The sequence below is a fragment of the Charadrius vociferus genome, unplaced genomic scaffold (genome assembly GCF_000708025.1).
Source record: "Charadrius vociferus isolate BGI_N301 unplaced genomic scaffold, ASM70802v2 scaffold1749, whole genome shotgun sequence".
Taxonomy (NCBI): Eukaryota; Metazoa; Chordata; class Aves; order Charadriiformes; family Charadriidae; genus Charadrius; species Charadrius vociferus.
This window is the reverse complement of record NW_009650098.1, coordinates 21,889-42,738: the sequence shown is the minus strand read 5'-3', so window position 1 is coordinate 42,738 and position 20,850 is coordinate 21,889. Positions and strand designations below refer to the sequence as shown.

The following is a 20,850-nucleotide window of genomic DNA, read 5'->3' as shown; positions in this document are numbered from 1 at the left end:
AAGAGCGGTGGGTGTTCTGATGTTGCTTACAAAAACAAACCTAATGTATAATTCCTCTGAAGAGAAATGGCGTGTCATTCCTTCAGCCCGGCAGCTCGAGGCACTGACGGCTGCTCAGCTGCGTGGCTGATAGAGGAAATAATCACGTGCATTTTAAATTCATTTTTCTGGGCTTGGTGGTGTTTTGAGAGTATAAAACTATAGAGTTGGTGGTGTATGATCTGCTGCGTTGTAGCCCATCTTCCTCCGAGTCCTGTTTAATGGCTCGCGCTAGCTTCTAACTAAAAACATAAACTTTGGGGCAGCGGGGAGGATTTGCCTTTCCTTACCCTGTCTCAGCCCTGAGAGGCCCAGACAAAAAGGAACAGCATGTCTTTGAGCACATGCGAGTTGGGCATTGTGCAAGTTTCAGACAGGGGACTTCATGGAGCTGAGTGGACACAAAGGCGTGTCTGAGTTTCTGAATCCCAGACGGTGTGATCTGCATTTTAATAGAAGAAAAATCAATTAAACAATCTTTGTAAGTCCTTCCTAGCTTTAGGGCTAAGCTAGTTCTGGTTTATTACATCTTTTATTATCCTGCATCCTGAGGATAAAATTCTCTGCTTTTCTTTCCAGTCCTCTTCTGGGTTTTATTTGGCTTCTTGTACAGAACACAGATACAGCGTGTCTTTTCCCTGTGACTGCAGTGAATTTCTAGTATAGTTGTGTGTTTTTGAAAGCTAAATGAATTCTACACGTAGTTAACGTACAGGGTGCCTTAAATAGTGGTGGTAGCAATCTAGTAATGTGAAGATGAAATGTTGGGAGATTTTTACGCATGGGGGAGAGATTTCCTCTAGATTCAGAGGGAAGAATAACTTCTTTCTGCTTTCTTTTCTGAGGCTTACAGTAAAAATATTCTGTGTTAATGTGGATTTGCTGTTCTGTGTTTTCATCTTTTTAAAATTGCATTTGAAGATATTTTTTTTTCCAGCTGCAATTTTTGCTTGGGAGGGACCTGCTTTTCAAGAAGAAGCTGCTGAAACGGGCTTTCTGTTGGGTGCATTTTCTGGCCTCCCTGGTGTGACTTAGGTGTAGACACAGGTGTGCCCCGTGGACTGTGAAGCTGATGGGCTCCTGCCTTCATCCCCCCAAAGTGCTTCTGGCTGAGCCGGAGGAGGAGGAGAGAGGTCAGAGTGCGTTTTGACATTACTAAGGACAATTGCTGTCAGGGTGTCTAGACAGACCTGATAAGGATATTAAAGGCTCACAAAGACGACTATTGTTGAGGGGTCAGGGAATCGGTCAAACATGTTCGTTTTTCTATATTTGTCAGGTATACAAGGCTGTGGGTAATAAGTTGTCTGGGGGCCCGCGTACATCTTTATTATTGAATGGAAGCGCGCGAACGCTGTGTTTGGTTAAAAGAAAGTTGTGAATTTGTAAAGCTAAGGTTTAATGCCTCTGCGTTTGGAGAAGGTAGCTGTCACTGAGATGGTACAGCTCCTCTGGCCCGAGGTTTCTTGCTCCCTGTAGATGCTCGTTCTGCGCAGCCGGTAAAACTTTCCGCGATCAAATTCATCTTTAGGAGCTGTTTCACGCTCTTTAGAGAAGCGATGATGAATTCCTACCAATTAACACTCTGGAGATCTTCCTAAAGAGACTGACTTGTATCTGAATACTCTCATTTGTAAACTACTTACTTTATTAACGCACCACATAAACCAGCTAACGTTTTGAAGGCAGATTTGTGTAGAGAAGATGCGATGAAACATCACTTAGCATCCATCTCTGGTAATGAATGTCTGTGTGTGCCAGACACTAATCAATACAGCAAGCCTTTAATATCAGGCTTGCCCTCAGAGCCAGAGCAAGTGATTTATCATTGTTGTTGCTCATATCTGCTGGTCCGTGAAAGTCTTACTCTTGCCTTTGCTGCGTGTTTTAGTTATCTTAAGTCCTGTTACACTCTCTGTGGTCTGTCTGTACAAGTGTGAAAGGTTGGGGTTTTTTTTCTCAGTAAAGAAACGACTCGTGCTGATAACGCCAGAAAAAAAAGGTACTAAAATATTGCTCACGTTTCTAGAGAGGAGATAGGATTGCAATGGGGGAGTCCAAGACCGCAACTTGTCCTCTCCTTTCAACTGCCTTTAATTTGAAAGAATTTTAAACCTAGGGAAGTACTCAATTTCAAATCTTGTAAGCTTCGTTGAAAATAACTAATGTGCACTCCTTAGCCTGAAGTTTGCAAGTATAATCTGTGCACAGCAAAATAAAGCCTAAGAATTGCATGAACGCACAGCTCTTGGCTCCGATCACCGAATCTGAACCTGAAATGGAGATAATTTAATAATTCAAGAATATTTTAAGATGTCCTTTGATAGTTTGATGGCTTCTTACATTGCTATTTCTACCTCAGATCCACCAGAACAACTACAGCGATTTATGGATGTGAGAGTTGCAGGTTATTTTCTTGCTGTGCATGCAGCCCCTTTGATGTTAGCGCAAGTAATCATTTCAAGCTTTTGGCACGAGTAGGATTGCATTTTTCAACCGACGTGTATCTCGGAGGAGAAGAGCAGCACCAGACGACAAGCTTCTGCTCAGTATTAACTTGTGACAAGCTGGAGTTGGTTCTTCTAACTGAAACACAGGCCTGACGATAGAGATGCACAAGCACGCAGCTCCTGTCTTCGGAGAGAAGGACTTCTTTCCAGAGGAGACAGAGCTATGGGAGGGCTCTGACTAAGGCTGTTTGCTTTGTGGCATGTGGCTTATCAGTCTTGAAAAGCAGCTGTAAAGTTTTTTCAGAGTGCCAAAAAACGTTGTCTTCATGTGAGGAAAATGTGATCTGAGTTAGATGCTGTTGGAACTCATCAAACACGATAGCTGAAGTTGCTTCAGGGGCTGGAAAAGTGCCTCCCGGTGTAGACTTGCACAAGGCTCCGCGGTTTGAGCTCAGCAGATGATTTTGCTTAAGAACATTTTTTTTTCCAGAGTTTTCAGACCATGTGGGTGTATCCTTTCCTTGAGTTCTTGAAAGTTTGGGTTTGATGGCTTTGGAAGGTTTCATTTCTGATGAAGTCCTGTTCTGGGCTGGACTGGACCGGTAAAGTATGAAGTAGCAAATCGGTCTCAAACTGAAGCCTTACTGGTGAGACTGGAGTGTGTTGAAATGGAGACCAAAGGAGCAAGGGAGAAGTGTCCAGGACCATGGGCTGTATGTAGGGGGAACTCACAGTGTTGGGATGAAAGAATGTGCTTGCCAGTCAGGTATACTGGGGGGGGGAAAAAAAGAGATCTTTCCTCTTCTCTCTGGTTTTAAACAAGTCTTTGCAAGGTATTTAACTGACACTTGTTTTAAGAGGTTTAAAGGAAATTGGCTAAGTTAATTGCCTGGATATTTGGGATGTTTTCAAGGCTTGGCTTTAGTTAACATTATAGAGGGAGAAATAATTTACTGCGTTAGTAGAATCACTACAATGGTAACAGCTCACATTGCAAAATTAAGTACAATATATTAGGTATAGGTAAAGCTAGTGATGGAAACCTGTTTTACGTTTTGGAAACAGTCTGTATTGTGTTCCGGATTCTGCCAAAATAAGAGTAAAACAAATATGTTGCGGAGGATGTGCCAATGGTGCTTCAGTTTCTCATGAGGAGTGTTTGCTAATATTTGTGGAGACTCACAGACAGAGAATCACAGCCCAGTAGTACTGTCACTTCACCCTGAGAGCTTTTTATCTCTAAACAAATGTGAATTTGCTCTCCAGACCAGCAGTCCTGAGAGAGAACAAATTAGACGCTGAATATAATCCCTTCAATTCTACTTTCTCTACATAATATCTTTCAAGAAGTGAGTATGACTGTATACTTCTATAAATAATGTAGCCAACCTTTCTTTTGAGTGTGGGTGTTGCTGATAACTATTGTCAGTTAAATGTTGTTTTCTTTGTTATACACACATCAGAGCAAAACAAACGGTCCTGTGGGTGAAGACTGTTAACACAGGTGGGGAGATGCCTTTGTTGTTCCCCCTTACGTTGGTTTTTTTACAGTGCTGTTTACAAGGTTATACAGCCTGTAGCGTAAGCTGATGGTAGTCCCTCACAGCACTCACTCTGCTAATAAACTTTCCAAAAGTATATCCTCTGCTGAGCTTGTGTCTCACCATCTTGGTTTTGTTTATTTCCTTATGTTCTTAGGAGTTGGAGAAGCTGGGACTGCGAGACGATGTGGATCTGCACGTCTATGAAGTCCCAGTTGAATACCAGACAGTGCAAAGACTCATTCCTGCATTATGGAAAAAGCACAGTCCACAAGTGAGTGAGTAAAGGGAGGAGGAGGAAAGACCAAGCGAATTTTAGAAAGTATCACAGAATCATAGAATGGTGAGGGTTGGAAGGGACCTCTGGAGATCATCTAGTCCAAGTCTATCATCCTTACAGCAACGGACATAATGGGAAGTCCCATTTTTAATGTACGTTCAGACAGGTAGTCCCTCGCTACATCTTTTCCTCTTTTGTCGTGAGAACATGTGAATTCGTAGAATTTTATAGCTTGGAATAGAGCGCTCCAATTAACGGGAGCAGTCGGTGTGAAGAGGCCACAGCAGAGGGCTGTCTAGACAGCTCGCAGTTAGTCTGTGCCACCTGGGCTGTTCCAGCGGTGGGCTCGGCTGTGAACATGCCAACGTTCAGTTTTACCCTGAGTAAATTACAATTTAGGCCAGGAGGGGGTGAAAGAAGAAGAATTGTTCTATACTGGACCCACAAGTTCGTTGATAAAATGACTTGTTACAGCGGTATTCATGCAAGAACTCTTGTAACGACTCCATCAGTCTTTAGCTGGGAATAGCTGGCTGTTGATTCTCCACCGTTTGTATTTTGGTTGATCTAACTTGTTTCTTTTCTCTTGTAGTTGGTGGTTCATGTGGGTGTTTCGGGTATGGCTACGACTGTAACTCTGGAGAAGTGTGGCCACAATGTAGGTTATAAAGGCTTAGACAACTGCCGTTTCTGCCCCGGCTCTCAGTGTTGCGTAGAAGGTGGCCCAGAATGCATCGATTCCATTATTGACATGGACACGGTTTGCAAGAGAGTCTCAGCACTGGGGCTGGATGTCACGGTCACTATATCTAAGGATGCCGGCAGGTATGGGATGGCAGTGCTCGATGGGGAAAATAGACTTGTACTGCGGTGTGTGCTCCCTTCGTGCTCAACTCATGAGGCCCGTACGATTCGTACGCTTTTCAGTTCTCGTGGGGCTGGCAATACCATCTATTTTTCAGCGGTCACCCAATCATCAGGGGGAAAAAAGAAAGATCTTTATGTTTCTTTGTCTTAGATTTGATTAAAGCAATCGCACAGACTTGCAAGTCGTATTCCGGTCTTTATTGCAGGATGTTGCTGCAATGCTCAACGATAAGAATATACAGTTCCTACTGTCCTGCCGTTTGCAGGCTGTATTTGTCACTTGTTGCTAAATAAGCCCTGTTCTTGTATTTCAGATACCTCTGTGACTTCACTTACTACACTTCCTTATACCAGAGCCGCGGGAGGTCGGCTTTTGTTCATGTGCCTCCGCTGGGAAAACCGTATACCGCAGAACAGCTGGGTCGGGCACTACAGGCTATAATAGAAGAAATGCTGGATGTTTTGGAGCATTCTGAAGACAAAATCAATTGTCAGCATGAACACTGAAAGTGAGCAGAAGCTATCCTAGTATTGCACTTCCAAAATTTTCCCCTGCTCCTGAAGTACTGGGAAAAAGTGTCTGAAACGTACAGACCAGGAATTGGAGACTTCAAAAAGAAAAAATCCACTTCTAGAAATTGACATTTTTTTTTGTCAAATGTGTGCATTTCAGCCTAGGCAACAAAGGATTCAAAATCTCTTCTTTAAAACATCTGCAACTACTCATTTCTGAAGTGTGTGTGCTGTGCTTTGCCCAGAGCTTATCTGTCAGCCAAGTGACAGCTACTGACCAGTCTAATACAGCGCAGATGGAGAGTTTCTCATCTGGACTTGGCGTTCAGGTGCAGGGAACTGATAACCCAGTCTTCTAATGACTAGTTCTTAAGTTGAAAGGTTTGCTTTTGGTTTGGTTTGGTTTTTATCCTCTCTGGCCCAACTTATAGGTTATAGTGTAAAAGTACAACTGAAAAGAGTTGGAATGGCGTGGGTTTGTCTGTTGTAAAACAGCGCGTGGAGATGAGGAGTCTTCAAGATCGCTTTGCTGAAATGGAAAAATATTTTAGGCACAGATTTCTCACCCCACGTTTTCCAAATATTCGTAGGGTCCTCTGTAATGTGGTGGTTTAACCGGTAGCTGCAGAGCTGCAGATAGAAGGGAGGTGTTTTGGGTTCCTTTTGTTGTGGAGCAGAAGATAGCTTTTTTTTTTTCTTTTTTTTTGTTTTTCTGTACGCAGTATGAGCCTAACTTGCGCCAAATATTTCCAAATGTCTTTTTTATTATGCTCTCGGTGCCACCTTCCTCACTCAAGTCAACCATATACCTCCTGTACAAAACACATTGTTTCATATGTGTATAAAGCAAATCATTAGCGGTTAAATAGCTTTGCTAAAGGCCACTTTCTCCACAGGAGATCTTTATCCTAGACTCTTGGTGCTAGCGGTTATTTTTAAGGTGAAGGTTGAGTAATTTATAACTTCCTTAGTTATAAATTTTCATTCTTGTTAAAGGTTAGAAGAGTAATGTTTAACTTAAATTCTAAGTTGCCACCTTGATTTATTATAGGCATAAATATGCGAACGTGCGGATTCGAAGACATTCTGCCAAATCAAATCTCAAATCTTAAACCTATTCCCACTGCCTGTAAACCAGAGGCAATTATTTGAAAAGTAGGAATTTTGCTTAGAATGAGTATTCCGGGCGGTTTATTACTGTCTCCCTCCCAATGGGAGGGTACAAAGTGCTGCTTCTTGTGTGAACTTTCCCGGTAATTAATTTGGGGAAGTGTACGTGCAGGTTCTAAGCAGGACTTTCAACGTGGTAGACGCTAGTGGTGCGTGTAGGTTTGCTTCCAGATTACAAGACTCCAGCGAAAGGTGGAGACAGATGATGTTACGGTGGGAACAGACACAAAATTGGTAATTGATGACCGGTCGGTCTTGTTGAGGGGCCATTTAAATGAAGAGGTCTGTGATTTGATCCTAATACTTTTACAAATATATATATATATATATATATAAAACAACATTTTAAAATGTTTTAGAATACCGTTATTTTAATTTTTCTAATTGTGAATGATTCTGCTATAGTATCTCTCAGTGAGAGCTGCCATTAACTTGCTGTTTTCCAGTAGAAGTCTCGTGACGAAGGAAATACCACTTCTCCCTGTAACCCTTGAGAGAGGATGGAGACTTCTGCAGTTGTAATAACTTTGCTAAGGGGACCGGTGTATGAAGATTTTTTTTGGATAGACTTCTGGTTTAGCGAGGAAATTACCGCTGTATTTACAATACGGGCGTTCCTGATCAAAAGAGTTTGCCTTCAAAGTAAATATGCTGGTTTGCGTTCAAATACAAAGTAGCACTTGTCAGATTGTCGGCAGGCAGGCAGACTTTCTGATTAGTAATTTATTATATTTAATATTTTGTTTAAATATTTGTGGTTTGACACATTTTTTGCGAATAGTGGAGCTACTTGTCTTGTAGGTTGATTCCTTTATCTGGTAAGAAGTTTTTGTCATCGGTGTATCTTAGCTGCTAAAGTTTTAACAGAGGAGTAATTCACGTATTCTGCTAAGTTTGGCAATTGTTTTAAGTAATTTTCAGTAATGCTATTTAATTTACATGTGATGTAGTTGTGAATAAAGTGGGAGCGGAAGACCAACAGTTTAATGAGGCGATAACAAATAAAAAATGACCGTGGAATGGAAGCGGCTGTAGGAAGGACTGGTTGGAGCAGCGATGCCCGTGGGTGCCGTGGGGAAGGTTTGTCCGCCGGCCGTCCCTCGCCTTGAGCAGAGAGGGGTGGAGGAGGTCGCTGGGGGGGCTCTGTTGATGACAAATGTCTCTAAGTGAGATGTGTCCGTGTCTCTCAACCCCTTGTGCTTCCTTTGAGCGTTACGAGTGGGCAGCCTTGGAGATCTCCCCGGGATGTGGCTGAGGAGAAGTGGCTCCAAGTTCACCGTCGGGGAAGGCAGACGTGGGGAGAGCGGCTTTCCGTGCTACTTTATTCAGCCTGTGGAGTTATGTCCTGTTCGACACCTCTAGATGATCTTTCTTGGGTGCTTTCTGCTGTTCAAGGGGAAAATCTTGAGCCGATTGCTGTGACTGCTGTTTGTCTAAGGACTGCAGTGGTTTACCTTCTACATGTCAGTGTTAAAAACCTCATTTTTGGAAATACTTTGCTTTGAGCACCGCTTCGAGCTGTGTGTCTCCTCATAATCTGTTGGTTGGTTGTTTTTGGTTTTTTTTTGGTGAAGCTTCCCTGTGATCAGTTTCTTAGAAAGCATAATTTATTTTATAATCTTTTTGGGGTTTTGAGAATTAGTCCTCAGAGATTGTATTTGTAAAGGGTGTCTTGGTGGTAGACAAATTTTGTATAGCGAAACTTTTAAAAATGGCATTAAACTAATTTTATTTAATCTGACCTAAATTAAATACTTTTGGGTTTTTTTGAAAGGGTTTTTTTTTGTTAAATTCATTAACTCATAATGCTTTTCCTATAGGTGCATATTTTCTTTGGAAATATGATGTCAAACTGATACAGAGCTTCAAAAAGCTGACGTTTTGTGTAATGCTTACTATCTGCTTTCTCTTCCAGATCACCAATAAATAGAATTTGCTAATTTGCACTGACTGGGAGACCTGTTGCCAACCAGAAAAAATTTCATGCTAGTGAGTAAGTGTAGGAAGTTCAGGTTTAGTGTTAATTACTGTGCCTGCAATTTGTAAAACCTAAAAGCTGGTGAAGTTTTGGAATCCTGTGACTGCAAAATTGTCTCTGGGGATACGCTTCACGGAGAAACGGGGCTGAGAATATTTTGTGCGGAAGAGAGAATTAGGGAGGTTCCACTGTATCGGGTCTGATGTCATTTTATCTACTTGCCAACAGCTTGGAGTAGGAACTGGCTAACACGTCGGTGAAGTTTGGTGATGACAATTTAATTGTTTCAGTTATTAAATGCTGCGGAGGATTTTGAGGAACTCCAGATACTCGTAAACTCCTTTATAATTTGGCGACTGTGATGTCGGGTGATATTTCCTTTGAATGAAACATGGTAATCTACTTTATATAACCCAGCAAAAAGAAATTGTGAGCTTGAAAGTTAACCTTAAAGAGTCATGGGGGACTTGATGATCCTTGTGGGTCCCTTCCAACTTGATTCTATGATCTACATTCTGTGATTCTATGCTCTGGTCGAACACCTTCAACCAGGTGTTGAAGCTATTTGGGTGGGGGGTTTTGGCAGCTTTTGGAAAAGGATATCCAAATCTGTACGATCTGTAAGATCATCTAGAGCAGTTCACGCTTATCTGGAGTATTCCCCAACCTGATTGCTTCCTCCTAAACGTGGCGGTAGTGGGAAAGGATGAAAAAAGGTCATGAAGATGGTTAGAGGTGTTGAGTGTGGTTGTGACATGAGACTGCAGCCAAGAACTGCTGTGAGCTTCAAGAGTCCTTCCAGGAGGGACCTGACTGAGCGTGTCCAAAAGTTTAAGACTTCATGGAAACGAGCCGGTTGCTCTGCTTTTCACCCCGAAGAGGAGGGAAATTCAAAGGCAAAGCCTCTAGAGTAAATCTGAGATAAAGGCTTCCCGGCTGACTCCTTGCAGAAATCGAGAAGGCGTTTGCAGCGTCGCCTGGTAGAGCGTAGCCTGATGCGCTGGGTCCTGCCTGCTGCCCGCAGCAGGAAAACGGACTCATTGAACTCTGATCTAATATGTCTTAACTTATCTTTATCTCTGTAGGGTTTGTACTGCATGTGCTGTGGTAAGTCAGGTAGGAAACTGTACTCTTTGTGTTTACTTTACTCTTAGACAGCGCTTAGATGTAGCATTCAAACTCCAGTGTGTCTCTCACTGTTCTGCCGGTCGCGCAGGCAATATTTAACCTTTTAGTGCCTCAGTCAGCTGGCAAAGGGGATTATTCCGGGCCGCCGTCACGCAGTGCCGTGCCTGGAATAAAAGCCCAGGAGCTTCCAGGCCTGCAGACTCGCAAAGGGACAGCACAGACTCCCAGTGTTGTTATTTTTGTTAAGGAAAAGGCTTAAAAAAGTTATAATCCACTGAAGTTTCTTCTAATACTCAAATAATCTTCGTTGGGTTGAGTGCGTGATGCGTTGACCTGGCCCGCGGGCTTTCTTATGAAATGGGTGAAAGGAATTGCGGTAGGAGGAGCTTCCTAAAACCGAAAAAGGGAAAACCACCTAAATGAGTTGAATTGGTAATTCCCCACTAACAGGAGAGCTAGCGCTGGGCTGAAGCAGCGATTATGGTCTGATTACGGTGTTATTTCACGGTTTGACTTGTGCCTCGTGCATCTTTTTTAACTTACAGTGTGTTTCTAACTCTCCAACCACGCAGCTGATCCGCAGACGCTGAGCTGCTTTAGGAGTGAGTGGTTTGAAAGCCGACTGAAAACCAGTATGTTTAGCCGTAGCAAGTATGCTTCTGTGGTGGTTTTTAATTACGATTTTCAGATTTCATCCCCCAGTGCAGATCGTAAAATGGTCGGCAATTAATTTCTACATACTTTCACAAAGTAACTTCCTTCCTGTTGTCTCCTTTACTTACTTTAATATACTCTCCGATAATGTTTTAATGAGAGAAATTTCAGAGTTGCGGGGGCTTTCTTTCATATCTGTTGGTTTGGATAAAAAACCCCTAGTTGATACCATAAGTACACGTCCTGGCGTAGATGGATTTGTTATTTTTGCACCAGAAACCCTAACGTTTTGCAGTATAAAGTGCACTTTTTCTTAAAAAAATAATAATAATAATTAAAAAAGCTTGTATTCATGCCTAATTAGTGTCTTATGTGATGAAAGTGATATTCTGCCAAACCTCCAAAGCAGAAACAAAGCCGAGGATGTTGTTAATTCTTCGTGTTAATTGAAACCTGAGGTCGGCTTCTGCTCAGTCGATTTTAAGACAAAGTAGAGAGGAAAATGCCTCCCCGTAGGTAGGAGTTAAACGTAGGAAATGAAACTATGCGCTGCCCTTAAACAAAACTCTGTGCTACTTAAATACACCTTCAGGTTTTCTATTGCACCAGCTTCTTAAATCGCAAATGTTTACTTTGAATTAAACAGGGAGTGCCTTGTCCTGTGCTGGGCTCATCTTTGGGAAGCAGAGAGGTGGTGATGGGGACAGATGAGCCGTTTGCACAGAAGGTGGGTGGAAAGGCCGGGCTTTCGGCACTGGGAGAGACTGCCGAACTTGTTCGGCATCCCCTTTGTCCGAGGATGCTCTTCAGAACCTGCACTGAGTTGAGTTCTCGAGGTTTTCTGACACACGCGCTCCGACCTGACAAAGGAAAAAAAACAGAGTGTTCGCTACTTCGTTGTCACTCTCGGTTAGGTTGGCCAGATTCGTGAAGGTTATTCCGTCTCTTTTTTACGGTTAGGTGTTCTATTCGGACTCCGTTGTGCATGTTACAGCATCACTCAGCCCCTCGGGTCCTCCGTTTGTTAATTGTGGTGAAATAAACAGTCGTCTGTCTGGGTATCTCAGGTGTTGCCAATCTCATGCTCATCAAGACTCTTGGAGCTACGATTCTAAATCTGTTGGGGCTTCTGTTTTTCTCAGTGTGTTCTTGCAGTGCCTTGTAAAACCAAACAATCTCGTGTGTCACAAAAGGGCTGTGTAATAAAGAACCGTTAACATACTTTCAGCTTGCTATTGCTAGACTGGACTTTGTAAGTGAAAATTTAAACCGATGTTTCAAAGTAAATAAAGAGTTTAACTCTGGCTCCTGGTGTTCTTTAACAGTTGTCGGAATAAATTGTTTTTAAAGGTGCCTTTGGTAGGGTGGTAATTCCATGTTGGTGATCACAGATGGACCACATAAGGCCGTATTTGGTTTTATACCAGTCCCTGTGCACCTGCTGCTCTTGGAGACGAGCCCCTGGACGATATGGATCCCCTCTTTTTCGGCATGGGAACAGATGCTGTCCAGGCTCGTTCTCTTACACCTCAGCTGCACCTCTTGGATGTTTGTGTCATTTTGTTCAGAAGAGTATTTGGAAGTTTTATCTTGCCGTCATCTATTATGTATGTGTTTCTTTTATCTATTACGTTCTTTCTGTGTACCTTGAGGCAAATTTTCCAGCCCTCGCCTAGACCACATCGCCTGAGGGAGCAATGGACGCCCTTCTAAACAGAGTGCTGCACTGAAATATTTATGCAAAATTTGTTCAACATTACTGGTGTGACGGTACAGAGGCCCGGGGAGTGTGTCCTTCCCCGAATTTGATGAAGACTCTGCAAAGCGTGCAGCGGCTCGGTTAGTTCTTCAGAGCCTGTAATCCTGAAAGCTCTGGGGAGCAAAAGCTACTCAACAGTTTCTCTTTGTGAGTTTGAAACTCGCCCATTTCGCTCTGAGCTGGATAATTCCAGGCAGCAGCGGTGAAAGGATCTGATTAGTAACCCCCGCCTTGTATGTTTCCCACACTGAAAAACGCTAGTTCTGCTCAGATTCTTTTTTTTTTTATTATTATTATTGTTACTCCCGAGGAAAGGCTTGATAGAACCTCTCCCTGAGTTTTGGAGAGCTGAGTTTGGAGCTGCGCTCCTCCAGCGACTGGAGTTGCATCCCAGGCTGGAATCGGGACAAGACTAACTCCGGTTTTACACACGCGCACCCCCCATAGCGTTATTTTAAACAAACAAAAAAACCAATTCCTCCGTTTTTGCTTTTAGACGAGGTATCCGTATGGCCCGGTCTGCGCTCGTGAGTGCCTCTGGCATCCCCGGCGGCTGGAGCATGAGTGTCGGCAGAGCGCTGCGCGTCGGTAAGGAGCGAGGCTGAACGGGGTGGGAGGTTTCCCGGCGAGCAGCTCTGGCTGCAGCCCTCCGCTCGGAAGATGAGAAGGGGAATCGTGTGCTCTGGCAGGGCCCAAAGAGCTTCCCAAAACTGCGGTGGAGACATGAGTGTGCCGCAGGGCCGGAGAGGCGGTCGCGTCCCTGGGGGAAGGTGTTAAAGCCTGGGAAGGCTTTGGGTCGTGCCAATGGCAGATGCACGGGGAGCCAGCGATCGCAGCTCATCCCGTTGGCTTCTTCGGTTTCCCTTGTAGCTGGAGTGTCGTAGCTGTGTCGTGCGAAGTCTGCCTTGCCCCGTCAACCCCAGATCTTCTCAGTCATTTCCAGATCTGTCAGTTAATAAAATACTTGTGCTTTATACACCCTGTACTGTTCTCGCATGGGCTTAAATAGCAGCAGTTCAACCCCTCTCCGTAGACAGAGTCTTGACCAAAGGTGGTTTCAGCAGCGGAGCCTTGTGGGACGCAGAAGGTTGACCCACTGGCAGCAGAAGTCGCTGCGATTTTTGAAGCTGGCTTTGATCTGCAGGTAGCAAATCCCTCGCCAGGTTCCTAAGCCACTTGGGAACCCGCTCTAAGGCATTTTTTAGCCAGATTTCTTCTGCTGCGCTCCTTTCCTGGAGGAAGAGCTCCCTCCTGGACCATGGGAAGATGAGCAGTGTGTCTGGAAGCCGTTGGGGTGCATTGAACCCAAGCACCGTTGCGTGCTGCTTTCCTTGAGAGCGAGTTGCTAACCCTGGAGCTCTCCCCGTCTCCCCCAAAAAGCATCTTCTTGCCGTGCTGGGCTGGTTCATCCCTGTCGGCTGAGCGCTGCTGGAGGCTGGCTGCCACGGCGGCTGGGATGCAACCCGGCTGAGGACAGGCAGAAGTCCAGGCTGCTACCCTGTTCCTGCTGCCACTGGTCCTGACTGGGAGCAAACTGGGGCGGTGGAGAGGGCTGATGCCACCAGATGGTGCTGCCATACAGCCGGACTGGGACAGCCTGAAGGTACAACACTTCAACAGCTTCAGCTTGGTCCTGGGGGGGCCTCCTGTGGTCCTGCTTTTCGCCACCTCTGGTGTCGCAGAGATGGGAGGACAGGAGACGTCACTGGTGAAGCGTCGGGTCCCTGCAACCCGTGTGGTGGTGGCACGGAGGGTGTCGGCAATTCAGCTTTTACCCCTCGCCAGCTGCTCTATGGTCCTATTTGTCCCCCCAGGGCATGGCTTTGCAAAGACCGAGGGCTAAAGCCCAGTAAAGCCCAGAGCCAGCCCAGCGTACCGAGGTGGGACGGGGCTCAGGGAGGTTCTATGACTTGCTGTGCCCTGGTCGGGAGAGTTTAATGGTGATTTGTGAGTGGAGCGGGGATCAGAAAGGAAAACGTTACGGTTCTTTTTGAGTCTCTGCTTTTGTCTGCCTTTTTTTGCACTCCTAGCTCTGGGAATGTTTTTTTTTTGGTTTTTTTTTTTTTTTCCCTGAGCTGCTGTGGTGATCTCATGGAGTTCTTCAGCCTTTTCCTCGGCCCTGGAGCGCTGTGGTGTTCTGCTTTTATTGCGCTCGCCGCTCCCCAGCGTGCGATGGGCACGGGGGAGGTTGGAGATCGTCCTCAAAGGTGAGCCAGGACGTGCGCTCCCTGAAGCGGACACGGGCTGTCCCGTGAGCCAACCCCTGATGAAATCACTCTCATTTTAATTCGCTTTATAAGGTGATAAGCTTTTCCTGCAAGGCGGTGTTTCCAGAGTGATGTCATGCTGTTGGGTAAACCATGTGTCGATGAGGTCGTTTTTGCAACCAGAACTCTCCGCGGGGAGAGAGCGAAGGTTTTCGCTGGTCGGTGCTGAGGAAACTCATCGTAGAGCATCCCGCTAAGGTTTCTTGGCTGCAGCTCCAGCGAGCCGGGGAGGAGATCTCTGGTGGACTGACTCCTCGTAGATCTTAATCAATTCTTTCTTGTAGCAGCCTGGGCTGTTCCCCCCGCTTTTTTTTTTTTCCTTCCCTCCTCCTCAAGCTCTCCAAACCCTCCGTAAACGAGGTGGGATTTTTGGGCAGCGTCCATCTGGCAGACGGCTCGCCCTCCGCGTTTTCCCGGCTTGCGAATCAAAGCTGACCTCAAGCGAAGGTGCCGCAGAGCCCACCCTTTTACAGCCGCTGCCCAAGGGCTCCCCGGAGCGTCAGGCAGAAACTCGGCAGCTGCGGATCTGGTGCAGGGGAATGGCTGGAATTTCCTGCCCGCTCCGAGCAGCCCTTCGGTGCAGACATGTGCCGGCAGGTCCCAGGTCAGGGTTGGCTGCCTCTCGTCCCCCCCCGGGGTGGGTGGTTGGGGATGGACAGGCTCCTGGCGCAGCGGAGAAATCCCGCTATGACCTTCCCGCGCCAGGGATGATGCTCTGGCTGAGTATTTCCCCGTACCGGGGTTCCTCACCGTGGCATTTCAACCATGCTTTTCTCTCCCTGCTGCTTTAGAGGTACCTCATCGTCTAGCTCCATCCTTCCAGGAGATATAAATGGATATTCCCCACCTACCTCTGCTACGGGCTGGGGTTTTCTTGGCTGGTTCCCAACCAGCAGCACGGCTCAAGGCCTGGGGGAGAAAGTCTCTTTTTGCTGCTCCTCACCAGCTGCTTCCCGCTGCGGTGGATGCTCCGGTGCGGGAGCAGCGTGCTCTGTGTACACAGCCCTTCCCCGAGTCACGTTCCGGTGACTAATTCCCTCCTGATGGGCGCATGAAGGCTGGTCCATGCCCAGGTTCACAAATAAATACGTTTATTTCTGTCGGAGGTCAGGCTAGCAGCAACCTCACCTAATTCTTCGGCAGCTTTCCTTCTCGTGCCTCATCCCAAATTGTGCCATGCACTTAAAAAAAACCCATCCAGACTCTTAAAATCCTATGGTTTTAAGGAGCTTTTTGGGTTGTCCTTCCCTTGTAGCATCTCTTAGGCTTTCCTTGGTAAAAGAGATGCTGCTCTGGGATGTACTTGGGTTGGATTTGATTTCCTTCGTGTATTTCCCCCCCACACCTTGCTCTGTCTTGGAAAGCTTTTTGGAGGAAGGATTTAGAGCTCATCTGAGTCCCTCCTGAGCATGGCTTGGAGCCGGCACGAAGGCGGGTCCCCGGTTAGAGCCGCAACTTTCGCTCTGCTGCTGCCTTGTGCTTCGCTTCTGGGCTCAGCGCCGCCGTCCCGAGGGAGCACGATGCTCCCGAAAGCCTCAGCCTGGGGGTACCTCCTGGGTCTACACTAAAAATGGGGGTGAAGGGCTGTTTTGGCACATCGGAGGGGCGAGACGCGTCCCCCTTTGAACAGAAAGAGGCTCAAACCGTGGAAAAGCTTCTTTTTCAATCTGCTTCTCAATAACCATCGCTCCGACCTTGCCCGGGCTGAGCTTGTTGCCTGCTCCTCGTGCAGACGATGTTCTTGAGGCGTTATACCATATTTACGCCTGCCGAAGGACAAATGCCCGTGCAGGCTGTAAAGCACCCTGGCCGGAGGACAGACCATACCTATAAATCCATCTGTCCGGGCAGTCCGTTCCAGAAAAGACACTCGTTGCAAGCGGAGAACGTCCTTGTGCTGAAAGCATCGCTGTGAGGAAGGTGGTTGGGGCGGCCAGTGAGGATCTCTCAAGCGAGATTTCCATTTTTGGTGGTCAGATTGGAGTAATATCCTGCGCTGCCGGGGCCGAGGGGGCTGGGAATCCCAGTTAATCGTTGACCACGGGTGCAGTCAAGGCAGAAGCGTCTTTGTCCAAGTGGGGCAGAAGTCTCATTTTTGGCAGATGCTGTAAACTTGCAGGAAAGGGGGGAAAAAAAAAAAATGTGATTCCCACCACGATGGGGCAAAAGCTGCGTTTTTGCTCACCTGACCCATCCTGTTTGTTTTTTATTTAGAAACGTCTAAAGGTCAAGACAGCTTCCACTCTGCCGATTCATCATGACAGCGGCCAGCGCTGGGAAAACACGGGATGCGGCTTCCCAAACATCCCACGCTGGCAGTGGAGGGAGAGCCCTCCCTCTCCCATCCCTCTGTGCCTATTTCCAGACCTGGAACGAGATGGGATGAAGCAAACCCTGGCCATGACGTGACTGATGGACCACCTCAGAGGTTGGTTGGGTTCCTCCCCTCCACTGAGGCTTTACTTACTCTGAATTACTCCTGGAAGAGCTGAAGCTGCCTCCAGCCACCAACTTCCCTAGAGACTGAGCCCTAAGGGCTGCTCAGAGCTTCACGTGGTGGCAGCAGATACGGGAAGCCTTTGCTGCTCTTCCCTTCTTAGCCCTTGGCTGAAAAATACACCATGGGAAAGTATTATCTACCTCACTTGCTGAAAACATCCCCCCTCCAGCACCCGACTTGCTCAACCGGAGTGGTTTCGGGGAGCAGGGGAGGTCTCGTAGGTCACGGGGAGCAGCCCCAGACCAACACCGTTTGCCTGGTGGTGGGATGCTCTGGGTGATGGGATGCTGTAACGTGGTTCTGTCATTCCCCGGGGCTGATGCGTGCCGGTTCTCGTGGGGGCTCTGGCTTTTGTCGAAGGCTCTCGACACCTTTTCAGGAGCCACTTGCTCAGCAACCACAAAGAACCGATAGACCTAAAATCTGGAGGGCAGCACTTCCCCTCCCGCTGCTCACGATAACAAGCGCTGCAAAAATGACTGATGTTTCTGTAAGCATGCATGGGCGAGCGGCCATGGGGAAGTTTTGCAGTTTTTGGGAAAGGGAAGCCCTCCAGAACCCCCTTGTCTGCGCTCACCCCCATCAACCTCCCATCAGCTGGGCCGGGGGGAGCAGAGTGGGGCCACCCCACCGGGCACAGCCACGTCGAGGAGCCACGAAGCCCCGGTTGCGCGTGGCCGGTTTGGGACTTGCACGGCGCCGGGAGCTTCTCCGCTCCCTCCCTGAGCCCTGCTCCAGTCGGTTCAAGTTCAAGGCTGTGGCCAGCTTGCGTTTCACGGGGAAGTGACTAATCTCCATGTTCCCCTTCTCGTTTCTTTTGGTGTTTAATCTCAGGGTTTATAACGTGGCTTCTTTCTCGGGTGCTGGCTCAGCTGGGAGCCGCGGGTGGCTCTGGGGGTGGCAGCAAGCATCTGCCGTGTCCCCCACCGTGCTGCCTGCACGACCACCTCGTGTCTGGAGATGGAGAGAAGGTGAAAAGACTATTTACATCTTTCCGGGCGCAGCACTGCGGGCTCTGAGCTTTCGCTGGACTTACTAACAGCTTTTCCAGCTGCTGGCCTCCACGCCATGCCTTAATCACTAAAACTCCCACTTTCTCTCCCTCTCGCTGCATGCGGAGGAGCGATGGCACCGGGGCATCAGCTCCTCCTCACCCTCAGCCCTTCTCTTGGCCCCTCCGAGGTGCGGGATTCCCCGGCCACCAGCAGCCCCATGGCCAAGAGCTGCTCCAGGTCCATGCCAGGTAGGTGAGAGCCGCGCTGCAGTCACACCTCGGCGAGGGACGTATGTGGGATGGATCCGGAGAGGAACCTGCATCCTGCTGGGGAGAGGCGGATAAATCCGACCTTCTGATGGCAAAAGATGACACGCTATCGGCCCAGCAAGGACCGGAGGAGACGTGGGATGCTGTTTACACGCGGGGCTGCGGCTGTGCAATTGCGTCTTGCAGGCTGGTGAGGACACGCTGGGACATTTCATAACAGGTCACTGGGCATTCGCGACCGCTGCTCTTTAAAACACAAGTTTTATGGCTGGTGCTGGACTGTAAATCTCCGACTTCCACGGCTGGCGCCTTTCGGGGGAAAACATCCGGCTTCGGCGAACTTTGATGGTCTCCGAGCACGAGGCACCGTGCGTCACTTGAGGATGGGGCTCGCCCCACGCAAGGCGCCCACGGTTAAAAAAATTGCAAAAGCAGAACTTCAGGATTTAGGGGTTTGCTGGGTGTTGCTCAAGTGCTGGGCAATGTGATTGCTGGTGGGTCAGGGCCTCTTCCTGCGCCCGGACGTGCTGCGAGGCTCCGATTTGCCTTTGGACCAACGCGTTTGGCACCATGCAGGTGGTGGAGGGTACTGGTGGCTGGGCTGGTGCCTGCCAGGGACTCAGAGATGCTGGGGATGGAGGGGGTGGTGTGGTGGTTCTGCCCCGAGGTGTTACCCTGAGGTTTGTGGTCCTCCTGGGGTGATGCTCCCTCTCCATTCTTCCTTGAATTAGGGGGCTGAAGGGTTGCGGCCGCCCCAGCTGATAAAATTCCCAGGAGAGGGGATCATGGAGAGGCTTTGGTGCTCCCAGGATCTCCCTAAGGATCCCACAGCTCCGGCTGGAACAAAAGTACCCTCTGAGGAGCCAGTGCCCGGACCAGCTCCGTGCGGGAAGATGCTCCAGGAGAGGTTCATCCAAGCGTGTTCCCTGCCCGGCTGCCGGAGGGATGGGTGACGTGCCACCCGCAGCAGCAACGGGATGGCGCCCAACTCCATGTGGGACAAAGCACTCGAGATAAACCTGACCCTGAGGAGCCGCTCGGGGGGTTTCTTCCTAAGCTGGAGGCTGTGGGCAGAGAAAGACAGCGTGAAATGGTGCGAGGTCTCCCGGTGATGGGCTCCTCCTGCCCCTTCTTCATCCCTCTTCAAGGATGAACCCAGAGTAGGGCAGAGGAGCCCAAGCTGGGCCAATGCCCTCCACGTGATGCTGCTCGTGCTGAAAAAAACTTCTCCTTTCACGTGTTTTTAGGGTGAAACGTTTGGTCTCGCTTTTGCCTCAGGCAACCCCCTGAAGAAACTGGGTGAGAAAGGCAGGGGTAACGCTGGAGCCGGCTCCCGAGGAGGAGCAGAGGATAAACAGCCGTAAATCACGGGATTACTGTAAGCGTGTTCATCCCGTGGTGGGAGCACAGTCAAAGACCAGGCACTTGGCTCGACTTCAAGACATTTGGGAACGGCCTCGCCTGCCCCTGGCCAGCACTGGGGGGGGGGACTGCCTGTTGCCTCGTCCCACCAGGGGTTTCTCATCCCTCTGCTCATGTTTTTTGTCAAAGCATCCTTTAGAGAAGGTGAGAGATGGGGTGATGCCATCCCGGCCTCGGTGGCTTCTTCCCACCGGAGGGTTTTCTCTTCCCCAGCCTACGGGCAGCCGCGGTCTGGCACGGCGCTTCCCACTGCACGTGGCCCTGCTGGATTCGTGCCACCTCGGCATGCCCGGCTCCATCCCCACCGCCTTCGGGCTGCCCAGGGATGACGTAACCCCGGCCATGGTTGCTTCAGAAAGGACCGGACCCAGAGGCAGAGCCGTCCCTTGGCCGCACCTGCCACCGGCTGCACGGAGGAGCCGCTGCCGCAAACCGGGCTGCGGTGTCGTCAGCCGGTTTGGTAGGACAAGGTCCAACGCTGATCCACTCCCTCCTCCGTGGATGAGCCGGGCTGCATGGACACTGCTTCCCTGCTCCGCTTCTGCTTCCGAGGGGTTTTAGGGAAGGGGCTGCATCCCTGGCTCAGCCCCACACGATGATGGAGACCCGTGTGCCAACGAGGACCGGCGCGAGGTGATGGATGGAGGAGGCAGCCGAGGATGCAGGGATGGATGAGCAGTGCCATGGCGCTGCCTGCGGCGCTTCCCTGCCTGCATGTCACCCCCTGCCACCCTCTCGGCCACCTCTGAGGCCACTTGCCCCTTGGCAATGGAGCAGGGGAGGTGAGGGGCACCCCCCCAGCCGTGAGCTGGCACGGCCATCCGCAGGGAAAATGGGATGTCAAAGGGAAACGTTTGTGTCTGAGAAACAGTATTATATATTTTTCATCTCCACAGCTGCAAAACCAGCTTGCAAATCGCCCGACTCCGGCACTGTCAGAGCTCCCGTATGACATCCCAGGCGGAGAGGAGAAAATCCTGCTGGGTGTTTACTCCGGCGTCACCCGCCGGCGGCATGG

At 48.6% G+C, this 20,850-nt stretch overlaps 1 protein-coding gene across 1 annotated transcript in view; it reads left to right on the top strand.

The window, feature by feature from the left end:
• The window catches only part of PGPEP1 (pyroglutamyl-peptidase I), a 7,298-nt gene extending 1,468 nt beyond the window's left edge, over positions 1 to 5,830 (top strand). The window contains exons 2-4 of the mRNA XM_009892223.1: positions 4,188 to 4,304; positions 4,903 to 5,135; positions 5,492 to 5,830. Of these exons, the coding sequence (XP_009890525.1) occupies positions 4,188 to 4,304; positions 4,903 to 5,135; positions 5,492 to 5,684 (543 nt within the window). The 3' untranslated portion in view covers positions 5,685 to 5,830. The remainder of the gene's footprint in view (positions 1 to 4,187; positions 4,305 to 4,902; positions 5,136 to 5,491) is intronic.
• Positions 5,831 to 20,850: the final 15,020 nt, after the last annotated feature.